General features: G+C 58.3%; 5 protein-coding genes across 5 annotated transcripts; 3 read left to right on the forward strand and 2 right to left on the reverse strand.

Moving 5' to 3' along the window:
* Window positions 1-2,165: 2,165 nt before the first annotated feature.
* WHR41_05511 (uncharacterized protein) lies at window positions 2,166-3,051 on the reverse strand (the record flags this gene model as incomplete). Its single annotated transcript, XM_069374116.1, has 2 exons — window positions 2,166-2,881; window positions 2,949-3,051. The coding sequence occupies 2 exons, from the start codon at window positions 3,049-3,051 to the stop codon at window positions 2,166-2,168; spliced, it is 819 nt and encodes a 272-aa protein (XP_069229469.1).
* Window positions 3,052-3,664: 613 nt separating this feature from the next.
* Window positions 3,665-6,223, forward strand: WHR41_05512 (uncharacterized protein; the record flags this gene model as incomplete). The annotated part of the gene is made up of 1 exon (XM_069374117.1): window positions 3,665-6,223. One exon carries the CDS (start codon window positions 3,665-3,667, stop codon window positions 6,221-6,223), a length of 2,559 nt encoding a protein of 852 aa, XP_069229468.1.
* Window positions 6,224-6,687: 464 nt separating this feature from the next.
* Window positions 6,688-7,365, reverse strand: WHR41_05513 (uncharacterized protein; the record flags this gene model as incomplete). The annotated part of the gene is made up of 1 exon (XM_069374118.1): window positions 6,688-7,365. One exon carries the CDS (start codon window positions 7,363-7,365, stop codon window positions 6,688-6,690), a length of 678 nt encoding a protein of 225 aa, XP_069229467.1.
* Window positions 7,366-7,784: 419 nt separating this feature from the next.
* On the forward strand, window positions 7,785-9,501 carry WHR41_05514 (uncharacterized protein). The gene is made up of 4 exons (XM_069374119.1): window positions 7,785-8,779; window positions 8,829-8,905; window positions 8,960-9,317; window positions 9,376-9,501. Exons 1-4 carry the CDS (start codon window positions 7,907-7,909, stop codon window positions 9,430-9,432), a joined length of 1,365 nt encoding a protein of 454 aa, XP_069229474.1. The 5' UTR covers window positions 7,785-7,906; the 3' UTR covers window positions 9,433-9,501.
* An 863-nt stretch (window positions 9,502-10,364) lies between these two features.
* WHR41_05515 (uncharacterized protein) lies at window positions 10,365-12,431 on the forward strand (the record flags this gene model as incomplete). The annotated part of the gene is made up of 1 exon (XM_069374120.1): window positions 10,365-12,431. The coding sequence occupies one exon, from the start codon at window positions 10,365-10,367 to the stop codon at window positions 12,429-12,431; it is 2,067 nt and encodes a 688-aa protein (XP_069229473.1).
* Window positions 12,432-12,551: the final 120 nt, after the last annotated feature.

The following is a 12,551-nucleotide window of genomic DNA, read 5'->3' on the forward strand; positions in this document are numbered from 1 at the left end:
GCAGGACTCGGCCCAGGCCATTCCGAGGCGTCGCTGGTCCATTGTTGCTCGACTCGCAGGCTCGCAGCACACGGCCGCGCGACCACTGACTCGAGTGCGATGAACATCTCCGAGCTTGTGCGCACACCCCGCAGATCGCGCCGCGCCTGAGGCATGCTGTGGGCGTGTCGTTGGAGGACGAGTGTGACCAAGGACGTCACCCAGCAACTCTGAACGTTTCGCAACCCGGTCTGCTGCCTCACGTGTCGGTGCAATTCTGAGCGTGCTGACGCGCACACATCGAACGAGGTGAGGAGAACGCAGCGATCTACACGCTACTGCGGCTACAGCGCTCGCAAACCCTCGAGTCTAACGCAAGCCGCAACTGCACATCAGGGCGCTGCCGGCAGGACCACCCAACTCGTGCCGTGGCATCGTATCGCCCGCCCTCTGGGCTCCAATCCGCTACGTTACTACTAACCAGTGACGACTCCACCCCGGAGATCCTTCCAACTCCACCCAGATCGGAACCAATCCCCAGCCGCTGCGGGTGATCAGTCACTTTACCCCATGTGGGCCTGCTGCCGAGAGACCGACGCCTCAATGAAATGCTGCCTCCTGTATGGCCTCCTGCACATTCCATGAAGCCTGTCAGCCAGGTCATGCGGGACCTGGATTCGCGCGGCTCGCAATGCGCCCTTTTCCGGCCCGCCTTTTCTCCCCCCTCCCCGCCTGAACCACCGCCGCCCTTGCCTCACACTCAGGGCCCAGAGGATGCGAGCCCTGGACGTCAATCCAGGGTGCACGCCTGAATCATGTCGTTCCTGCGTGGTGGAGCCCGTCGACTACTCCGCCGCCATCACACAGCACACCACAGCACAGCACACACCAGTCCTCGCTTCTGCATATCCCCAATCGATCCGGGGCACGGTACCAAGCAGCGCGCTCGCCGCACGATCGCCCCTTCCTTCCGAAGTTCCCCTAAGCACTACTGTCGCTTAATTCCTCCGGTACTACTCGAAACGGACACGGCAAGTCGACATTAGTCCGAGTCCTCGCTCGCTCGCTCGCAAGCAGATTAACCCGTTTCGCTTTAATCGCGAGCGAGCGAGGCCAGGCCAGGCCAGGCCCCCGGGAGCAGCGCAGCGCAGCATCGCGCCGCAGAACCACTCACTCCCGCGCCGTCGCTGTAGCGTGCCCGCGCTCCGTCCAAAAAAAACAAAAGAACCAACACCTTCCCTCCCTCCCGCCCTGCCTGCTCCCCAGCTCAGCCACGCCCACACCACTCACTCCCACCCAACCAACCAACCGGCCTCCCCGGCCGACGACGACGACGACGACGGCCGCAAGCCCGCCACGTTGCTGACATACGCCCTGCGCCCCCCTGCGCCCGCGGAGAAGGTAGCGGGTGCCCTCGCTTCGGCTTCAGCTTCAGCCGGCGCCCTGGTTGACTGGGGTGTTTGGTCACGCGGTCGCGGGCGGGGTGCAGGCTTGGGGGGGCGGTTTTTTTCTGGGATGGGAGCCGGGGAGTTGGGATGGGGATGGGGATGTTTGGGGGCTTTTCCGGGCGTGGTGTCGGGTTGCTGGTTTTGGGGCTGGTAGCGAAACCGGTAAGGAGGGAGGGGTTGGGTGCTTGTCACCTTAGTTGGGTGGGGATTCTGGGGAAGGGGCTGGGTTTTGTTATTATTGGAGGATACAGGTATGCTGGGGTTTATTGTTTGGTGAGATTTGGTGAGTGTTTTGTTGTTTGGTTATCTGGTTTTGATTCAGGGTGTGCTTCTATCTCTGATCTGATCGTGTATTTGCGGAGCCTCGGTGATCGACGTGAGTGTCGGCTTCGACTGCTGCGCGTGTGGGGTGCGTTCTATGCTTCTTACGCCTTGTGAATGTTGTTTGTTCGTGAGGTTTCATGTATTTTTGTTTGATTGTCTGGTTCGAGTGTTCTTCTATCTCTGATCGTGAATCTTTGAAGCCTCATCGATCGAGGTGGATGCCAGTTTCGACTGCTGCACGTGTGGCGTGCCTTCTATGCGTCCAAGTGTCTGACTTCTTCCGTTCGCTCTGCGCACGCGCAAACCGGCAAATTTCCATGTATCTTGTCTATCCCCGGCGCCTTCGCAAAAGCAGCAACGCTTTCATCGACCTACACGATTCAAAACTTCTCCACCATCGCTCAAAGTCCCCCCTCACTTCGTCTCCCCATTCTCCCCCTTCACCCCATAATACTGATCCTGCAACTCCCTCTTCCCCCCCTCCACATCCCCCATCCAACTCGCCTCAACCCCCTTCTCCCTCCAAAACTCCTCCCTCTCCCTCAACACATCCTCCGCCCACTCCTTAACCTCCGGCAACACAACCCTCGCCGCCACGCGCGAAAACTCCCCCAAATCCAGCCTCCCCGCAGCCTCCCGCTCATACTCCACCATCTGCAGCAGCAGCTCCATCTTATCCACGTCGTGAACAAAATGCGCCTCCTCCGTCTCATCCAGCTCGTACTCCCACCACACCTTCAGCATCTCCTCGCCCGCCTTCCCACCCCCAACCCTCCCGAGCAACTCCTTCGTCAGCAAGTCCATCGTCTCCGCCTCCCGCCGGCTCTTCTCGCTCTTCGCCACGTTGTCCATCGGCGTGATGTCGCCCACCAGCGCCTCCGCCATGTCGTGCACGAGCGCCATGCGCGTGCAGCGCGCGATGTCCAGGCGCGCGGCCAGCGCCGGCGGGCAGAGCAGGGTTATGATGCTCATGCGGTACATGTGGTCTGCGATCGACTCGCCGTGGTTGAGGCCGAAGCGGCGCCAGCCTTCGCGCTTGGTCGTTTTGAGGCGCGACAGAAGGTGGAAGAAGGGGATCGGGGTCGTGGGTTGGGGGTCTGTGGGCGGTGGGTGGGGGAGGGTGCGGAGGACTGGGAGAGTTGTCAGTTTTTGGGCAGAGGCTGGCGCGCCTTTGGGGGTGGGTGACATGGGGCGTACCGGTTTGCGGGGTCCAGTGTTCTTTCGTGGCGGTGTTGGGCGTGAGCATGCCGGAGGTGGGGGCCGCGGGGGCGTTGGTTTCGGGGGCTTCTTCGAGCGTCATGGTTCTTGTGTGGCTATTGGGTCTTGTTGGTGGTGCTGTTCTTGGTTCTGTACGGTGGTGTCTGGCGGCTTGGGCTGCGTTGGGGTGATGGGTTTGGTTGTTAAGAGTGGTTGACTCAGAGTGTGCGCCGTGGGTGTGAAGTGTTTGTGCAATATGACACCCAGAGGACAATGCAAATAGAATAGGCAGCAGCCAAGTGTATCGGTAGGCAGTGAAGTACGTCCACGCGTGTAAACAGAAACAAAACTCAAACGCGCTCGCCTTATCTGCTTTCACTTTTACTGGCAGGGTTGAGAAGTGGCGGCGGGACGGCGGGGACCGCAAAGCAACGGAAGCCCTAACTCGCCCTGCCGATCCCTCGGCTTCTGCTGTTTGGCCCATTTTGGGCTTTATTTACTCCCGCTTATAACGTTACCGCCTCCACCTCCACGTAGCGCAGCACGCCCGCATGCCGATGCAGGAACACAGAGTTTCTGCTAAGCACTGCTGAAAATAACAGAGGAACACCATACACCACCTCAGTCCGAAACATGAAGATCTGATCACGCAGGGCTTCATCCACCACCCACACCGCCCTGCGAAAACAACCACACCACCACCCACAACAGCAACCATGGACCGCCCACCCTCCGCCTCCAACACCACAACCACAACCACAACCACAGCAGCCTCCACGCCCACCCACAAACGCACAAAATCCACCCCCCGCACCGGCACCGCGCCCGGCTCCCCCGCCCTCCAAACCCTCTACCTCACCAACCTCCGCCTCCTCGACCTCGACCTCCTCCCCGACTGGCCCTCCATAACCCCCACAACCCTCTCCGCAACCGACTCCCGCGCCCGCATCAAAGCCGCCGAATGGTCGCTCTACCAGCTCTTCCGCCTGCACGACCCCGCGCTCGCAGCCGACAAACTGCAGCCCTTCTTCCCGCCGCTCGAGCCGCTGCAGAGCATCAACCTGCGCGCGGCGCTGTACCGGTGTCTGGACGGGCTGAAGAAGAATGGCGTTCTGGGGCGCGAGGCGGTGCTGCGCAAGACGATGCTGGACGAGTGCGCGGGGGACAAGTTCTGGGAGGCGTGCGTGGCGTTCTCGGCGGTCGTGCTGAGGCAGCGGGTGCTGGCGCGGAGGGGGAGGAGCGGGTATGAGGGGGCGCTGGGGGTGAGGTTGGGGCTTGCGCAGGGGCTGGGGAGGACGGAGAGGGAGGTGTTGGCGCCGCTTGTGCTGGCGCATAGGGTGGGGTTGGGCGGGAGATTGGCGGAGAGGAGGAAGTTGGGGGAGGAGTTTGCGCAGTTGGAGGGGTTGTTGAGGGGGAAGGAGGAGGAGTTGGGGGAGAGGAGGGATGTGCTGAGGCGGGCGGAGGGTGAAGAGGTGGAGAGGAGGTTGGGGGATTTGAGGCCGCTTGAGGATGCGCTGCGGAAGGGGTGGGTTGGGGATGATGGGGTGAGGGAGGCTGTATTGTTTGGGGGTGATGCTGCGAGTGGGGATAGGGTGTTGATTGATTCTACGGAATCGCTGTTCGATCGCGATTCTGCAACGGGAGTATCTGCTCGGAAAGACGTTGGTCTGGTTGAGGACATCGAGGTCAAGGCGAGAGGACAGAGCTTGCGGATGAAGCGGTGGCAGGCTCTTTATGACAAGATCCAGGCTGCTAAACCGAAGCCGTCGCCGGAGGATGAAGCCAGAGCTAGAGGTGGCTCAGTGACGATCCGTTTCGACAAGCATTCTGATCTCACACTGGCAGATGCTCAGCAACAACGTGGCAGCACCTCTCCGACCAAGTCTTCTCACTCTCGAGCTGCATCAGCGCATGTGGTAGGCTACGACAATATCCTCTCGGCGATGCGAGAAGAGCTTAGGCGGGCGCAGAATGCAAGACGCAACGGGAACGCAAGCCCTAAAGACGCACGACACAACCGCTCGATGTCGGATGCCATAACTGGCGCTCGTCGGTCTTCCTCATTTCAATCAGCACATTCTCGCCAGCACTCGCATTCGCCTTCTCAAAGTCCGGCGCCTTTCAGACCAGGGATGGGACGGCGTGTTTCGTCACGGTCTCGCTCGTACCACCAACCAAAGGTCATCTCACAACGTGGTCCAATCCCTCTCAAGACTGAACTCTTTTCACCGCTCAAGACGGCGAGACCTGGCAATGAGAGCCCTAACTCAGCTTATTCCGCTTCCACTTCTCGGCCGCCATCTGCGCTACCAACACCTCACGAGGAAGGCGATGAGTCCTTCAGCAGCATTGAAGGCGCTTTAGATGACTCTGGTCGGCAGACCAATAGCCGGGGTGGCAGAAGTTTCCGAGGTAACTCGATCCTGCCATCACCGCAAGAAGCACAGTTCGAGTCTCCAACTAGCATCGATGCGGCACTGGGAAACTCCGTCCGCCACGAGAGAAGTCAGATGGACGGTGCAACGTCCGTCAACAGCGGCCTTGGTTTCGCACTACCCGAAAGGTCGGCCTCTTCAGTGGTTCTCGACCCGCCAAAGCAAGACTCCACGTATGACGACTCGGAGATCACCAAACCCTCTCTCCCACCAATTCAGCACACCCACCGCCCCTCCCTCGCCGACCGCACCCGCTCCTCCATGGCCTTCACCAGCAGCGAAAACACCCGCAACCTCATCCCCACAACAAACTCACCAAACGACCCGCCCTCCCCAGCCATCACAACATCTAACTTCCCCCTCCCGCCCTCAAACATCACCCGCACGCCCCTCCCCACTTCTCCCGACAGCCACCAGCAACCCCTCACCCTCGCCGACCGCACCCTCCAATCGATCTCCGCTTCCAACACCCAATCCCCATCTCCAGCCGGAACCCCCCGCCGCAACCCCTCCAAACACACCCGCTCCCGCACCTCCCTACACACGCCAACGCTCACAACGCCCCGCGTCCGCCGCTCGAGCGTCGGCAGCTTGTCGCCCAGCCGCGAGGAGGAAGACGGCAGGGGAACCGGAAAGCGCGCCATCACGCCGCGCGAGCAGCTGTTCGAGGCCAGCGCGGAGTACGACTCGGTTTTCAAGAGCCGGCCGCGCGTCGCGCACAGTCCGGTCATGAGTCCCAGTTTACTGGAGGGGGGCGAGGAGGAGATGAGTATGATTGGGGCGTTGAGGGGGTTGGACGATGATGAAGGGGAGTTGGGGAGTTCGCCGTTGAGGAGGTAGGAGGAGAAGGCTGGTGTTATGGGAGAGAGATTGATGATGATTAATTAGCGTGGTAATTTGATACTGCCTGTTAGCCTGAGACTCAGACCTTTGACGCTGATGGTATTTCGCAATCATGACTATATGTCTTTTTCTTTTCTTGAGACTAGGCTATGTTTCGCTTCCACGCTGCTTACCAGACGATCAAGCGAGCAAGTAGAGCCCCAGGAATGATGCAGGTTATAATCGTTCCACTCAATGTATTGCTGTAGATGCCGAGCTTGTTGATCAAAGTCTTCGCTTCGCATTTCAGTGGACTTGCAGAAACGGACTCCGCATGATTTCAATTCGCTTGATTTGCTCCAACGTCGGCGCATAGTAGTGCCCTATTCCCAGTGCAGCCCTTCCTGTAACGCCATCGCTAACAACATGAGCCCCCAGACTCTTGGTCTCATACTCATACCCAAAGCAAAAGTCACATCACTTCAATCGCCCGTGTCGATCTCCAAATCCAGCTGCACACCAGAACTGACGCCGTAATCCGCAAGCGTCAAGATATCCTTGAACGGCCTCTCGCCCTGCCTCTTCAGCATGATCTCATGCGGCTGCCGTCCAACATGCGCCGCCACAATCGCCTTGAACGCCTTCACGCTGTCCGACGCCAAGCAGGGAATCGCAGCCTTCGTACCCAGTCGGTCGTTGACGTTCACGATAATCATCGGCTCCGAAGGAGCAGCATGCTTGGGCGCTTTCTTAGGCTTGTCCTTCTTCTCGGTCTTCTCAGACGAAGCTGCCGGCCGATCGCGTGCGCTCGAAGATACGCGGTCCAGAGGGTCGTCGTTCTTACGCGCATCGTCGCGAGAGGGCCGATAGCCGTCGCCGCCCTCTCTATCCCGGCGTCTCGGCGAACGATCGCGGTCACGGTTGCGGTCGCGGTCACGATCATCTTCTCTGTCGCGATCTCTCCGGGTGTAATTGTCGCGGCGCGGCGACCGGTCTCTGTATCCTCGTCTCAGGCTTCTGTCGTCGCTGCTCGCTTTGTCGGCGTCTGCGGCGGGCCGCTTCGCCTTCCATTTGAAGCCGCCGGATTTTGGCTTTTTAGGTCGAGAGTCTTCGCGCGGGGACGAGCGCGAGCGCTGGCGTTCTTCTGTGTCTGAGGCCATGGTTGTGTGTGGTTGTGTTTGGGTGAAGGATGGTTGCGCCTGCGACGTCAGTCTGGAAGTTTGCCAGAGCTTCCGACGCCGCAAAGTGTGGCTGGAGATGCCGCGGTTCGGCGAGTTGCTGGCTTCACTCGTGTGACCACATCGCGATGTCTTCAGGGAAATACACACTTTACCAAATAAATTCGAGTTTTGGTCAATTACACCGAGACGCTCTGACACCGCTTTCCTGAATCTGACCATACAGATAACCTTCGGGCAATAAATGTTCCCTTGACGAAGATCTACCAAGGGTACCCGAGTGCCGACCTCCGCATCCGCCTCGCGCGTGCCATAATGTGGAGATGCATCATACAGGCCGTCTTATTTCCACGACATTTCCGGATTCTATATGAACGTCGACTGGACTTTTGTTCATTGCAATGAACATGCATGTCTTTGAAGTTCTGTCAGAGTCATCCTCCTAAAAGTCCTCATTGTATAACATCTAACCCTCTTCTACTCGTCCATTTTTCAATCGTATTACTCTCACAAGCCGCCCACAATGTCTCGATCCCTTATATCTTCGATCAGAGCAGCCTCACGATTGGCCGTAGCGCCAACAACGAGAAGACCATGTATCCTTCCAATAACAAAGACCAGACTTAACCAATGCTCTTCCCGCCCATTCTCAGTGACCGCCCACCGCAGACTCATGGAAACCTCCGGCTTCAGCGAAGAACAGATGACCGTCCGCGAAGCGATCCTCAAGATCTGCTCCAACTTCGACGACGACTACTGGATGGAACACGACCAAACCGAGACCTACCCCCACGAGCTCCACGCCGCCCTGGCCAAAGACGGCTGGATAGGAATCGCTCTGCCCGAGGACCTTGGCGGAGCCGGACTGGGAATCGCCGAGGCCACGATGATGATGCAGAGCATTGCAGAAAGCGGCGCTGGACTCGCGGGCGCTCAGAGCATTCACGCGAACGTGTACGCCACGCAGCCTGTGTCGAAGTTCGCGACGCCGGATCAGCGGGAGCGGTTCTTGAAGAAGATCATTTCGGGCGAGTGGCGGACGTGTTTTGGCGTTACGGAGCCTAACACTGGTCTTGAGACGTTGAAGTTGAAGACGACTGCTACGAAGGAAGGCAATGGGTACTCCGTCAGTGGGCAGAAGATCTGGATCTCGAGCGCGCAGGTGGCAACGAAGATGGTGCTGCTTGCTAGGACGACGCCCTTGGAGGAAGTGACGAAACCTTCTGAGGGGCTTTCGATGTTTTACGTCGATTTTGATCTGAGTCAGCCTGGGCTAGAAGCCAAGAGGATCAAGAAGATGGGCGGTCGTGCGGTCGATGCTAACCAGGTGTTCTTCGATAACTACAAGATTCCTCAGGATGCTTTGATCGGAAAGGAAGGGCAGGGGTTCAAGATTGTACGCATTGCCAACACTGACAAACGAGCGTCTTCACTAATGACCACAGATCCTCCACGGCATGAATGCAGAGCGCTGCCTCCTCGCCGGCGAAGCCCTAGGACTCGGCTACGCCGCTCTGAAAAAGTCATCCACCAACCCAACCTCACCTCCCCAAGTCAAAGCTAACAACTCCCCCAGATCAACCGACTACGCCCGCGACCGCGTCGTCTTCTCGCGCCCCATCGGTCAAAACCAAGCGATCCAGCACCCGCTCGCCGACGCCTACATGCACCTCGAAGCCGCCAAGCTCGCCACATACCACGCTGCCTCGCTCTATGACCGCTCCTTCCCCGACCACCCCAAGCACGACCCGAGCATCACGACACACGCCGTCGGCGTCGCCTGCAACAGCGCCAAATACCTCGCTGCCGAAGCGGCGTTTACGGCCTGCGAGCGCAGCGTCATGAGCATGGGTGGCATGGGCTACGCGGCCGAGTATCATGTCGAGAGGTATATGCGCGAGTGCTTTGTGCCCAGGATCGCGCCTGTCAGTAGGGTGAGTATTTTGCGCTTGATGAGATTTGCGTTGGAGACTGGGCTGACGAGAGAATTAGGAGATGATCATGAACTTCGTGGGTGAGAAGGTGCTGAAGCTGCCGCGCAGCTATTAGAGATTATGACGATGGTTTCGGCCTGCAATAACAATTGTATAGACCAATTTCACAGCTCAGTGTTCTTTATCCGCGACCCATTAGGCTCCGTGTGAGGAAAAGGCCCCGTTGGATGATTCGGTTTTGCGCATGGTACACTCCAAGATTTATATGAGAATCGTGGATGCTTGACCAATGTCAAGTTCAGGTTGGCGCTTGCTGTTACATTCCGAATCTAACTCGCGGTTTCAAGGTCGCACGGAATGGTTGTCTAAGTGGAAATGAGGGTGAAGATTTACATGCAAGTTTCCCTCGTGGATTGAATGATCTCGAAGCGTTCGATGGCGATCATGAAATAGTCCAGGCATCCGAGAAAAAGTACGCTCACACTGATGTATTGGACAGCAGTGTGAGCACGGCAATGAAGCGGCCATAACCGGCTTGAAAGACATCAGTCGTCCGGTTTTGGGGGGTTTCGCGTATCTATTCATATCCCGTAGCAAAGCTCACGTGACGCCTCGATAGGCCTTTGGTTGGCAAGTGACATACTGATCACTCTAGGCCTGTGATACAGCCCTCTGGAAGACGAATCTCGATCGGCGAGCAATTAGGTCGAGGGATTTTGGCTATCTTCTCAAGTACATATATTTCTTTCGAAGGCCGCGAGAAGGTTCCAAGACGACATCGTTGCGGTCATGACGAGAAAGACGGGAGTTCGAGTTCGCCGCTTGATAAGACCCCTTGCGGCAAATGTGGTCCAAGCGTCGATCGTCTCGCCTCTATCGTCCCAAAATTTACCTGGGGGCGCGAACTTGCCCTCCGTCGACACAGTCCATCGTTTTCTCTCTGTGATACCCCTTTCCACGCCGAAAACACAGCATAGCCCTTCTTTTCGTTTCTGCTTCTTCCGCGAAAAGAACTGTGCTGTAACAAGAGTCGGAACCACCGCGAAGATGCGCAGGGCTTTCCAGAGATGCTCGGCATCGCTCCCTCGGGCCTTGTCGGCGCCCTCGAGCAACCTCTTCGCAAACCGCGCATTGAGATTTAATCGCATCGTCAGACAATCGCAGCCTTCGATCGTGCGCAGCCTACACCAATCTCCCCTTCTCCGCAATGAGGCTGCCGCCGCCGCCGCTCCTGAAGAGTCGGCGCCCATTACAAAGTTCCAAGAACTCCAAGACAGAAACATCATACACCCCAACATTATCAGAAATCTCACCAATATGGGTCTGGAGACTATGACGGACGTTCAGAGCCAGACTATCAACACCGCCATCAGTGGCACGGACATCATCGCACAGGCCAAGACAGGTACTGGCAAGACCATGGCATTCCTTCTCCCGGTGCTGCAGAATATCATCAACGTCGATCCCGAGCTTGCCAAGGGCTTCCGTGGCAGGAGAGGGCCCAGGAGCACGGCGGACGATATCAGAGCGCTCATCGTGTCCCCGACAAGAGAACTGGCGGAGCAGATTGCGGCGGAGGCTAAGAAGTTGGTCAGCGGTACTGGCGTTATTGTGCAGACTGCTGTCGGAGGTACCCAGAAGTCGGCAGGTCTGCGTGCCATTCAAAGAGAAGGATGTCACATTCTCGTCGGTACCCCTGGTCGCTTAAAGGATATTCTTTCCGACCCTTACAGCAGAGTTGAAGCGCCTGACCTCAGCGCCATGGTCTTCGACGAGGCTGACCGCCTCCTTGACCAGGGTTTCTGGCCCGAACTTCAGGAGATCATGCGCCTCTTGCCTACGGCTGCTGAGAAGGATCGCCAGACGCTCATGTTCTCCGCCACCGTGCCCAGAGAGGTCGTTTCCATCGTTCGCAGCACCCTGAAGCCCGGCTACCAGTTTGTTCAGTGCGTCCGTGAGGATGAGGAGCCCACGCACGCACGTGTGCCTCAAAAGCTCGTAACTACCAAAGGCTTTGAAAACAACATTCCGGCCCTCACCGAGCTGTGTACGCGCGAGATCGCCAAGTACAACGAGGATCCCCAGAACAACCGCCCTTTCAAGGCCATTGTCTACTTTGGCAGCACTGCCGAGGTGACCATGGCCACATCCGCCCTCCTTGAGCTCAAGGCTCCTGGAGAGGATAGAGATGCCTTTGGCGGAAAGGAACACCCCTTCGGCAGGTCCACTCGCATCCTGGAGATTCACTCTAAGCTCTCCCAGAGTGCTCGCACCAAGGCCGCCGAGAACTTCCGTCGCGCCACATCCGGCATTCTCTGCTCCTCGGACGTCACTGCCCGTGGCATGGATTTCCCCAACGTCACCCATGTTATTCAGATGGGCTTGCCCTCGTCTGTCGAGCAGTACATTCACCGCATTGGCCGCACCGCTCGCGCGGGTAAGGAAGGTGAGGGCTGGCTGATCCTCAACAACATGGAAGACCGCGAGGCGCGCCACCGTTTCGGTGGCAAGATCCCGCTCAAGCGCGACTCGACCCTCGAGACTGCGTCGCTGGACCTGACGCAGGAGGCGCAGGTCTCGCCCGCCGCTGGCAAGATCCTGAGCATGGTGCAGGCAGCTTTCCGCGAGATCGACGTCGTGGAGAAGATCAAGTGTTTCAAGGCGCTGCTGGGCGTGTACCAGTGGTACCCTCGCAAGTCGGACCTCATCGAGAACCTGAACAACCTTTCGCGTGTGGGCTGGAGCATGCGCAACCCTCCTGCGATCTCGCCGATGCTGGCACAGAGGCTGGGCCTCGCCAGACTTCCTGGCGTTACCATCGGTCACAACCCTGAGGAAGACGCTCCCAGGACCAAGCCCTCTCGCCCTGGCTATGAGGACTTCAGTTCCAACCCGTTTGGTTCCCAGAGAGGTGGCGGCAGATCGTCTAATAGGGACGGCAACTCGAGAGGCGGCTTTGGAGGCAGAGGTGACCGCGGCTTCGGCGGCCGCAGCGGTGGCTTCGGAGGCAGGGGAGGTGGTTTCGGAGGCAGAGGACGCACTGGCGGCTCTTTTGGCCGCGACGGCGGCCGTGACGGTGGCCGCGGCATGATGAACGCGGACCCCTTTGCCTAATAGGCATGGGACACGACGGGCACAAATTGTACGATATCAGGTCCGAACGGACGGCATATTTGCACGCACAGCGCGGGCGTTTGGGTTTGGGTTCAATCACTGGGAAAAGCACGAATTGGA

Source organism: Cladosporium halotolerans, assembly GCF_011745625.1.
Source record: "Cladosporium halotolerans strain TM138-S3 chromosome Unknown Sca15, whole genome shotgun sequence".
Classification (NCBI taxonomy): Eukaryota; Fungi; Ascomycota; class Dothideomycetes; order Cladosporiales; family Cladosporiaceae; genus Cladosporium; species Cladosporium halotolerans.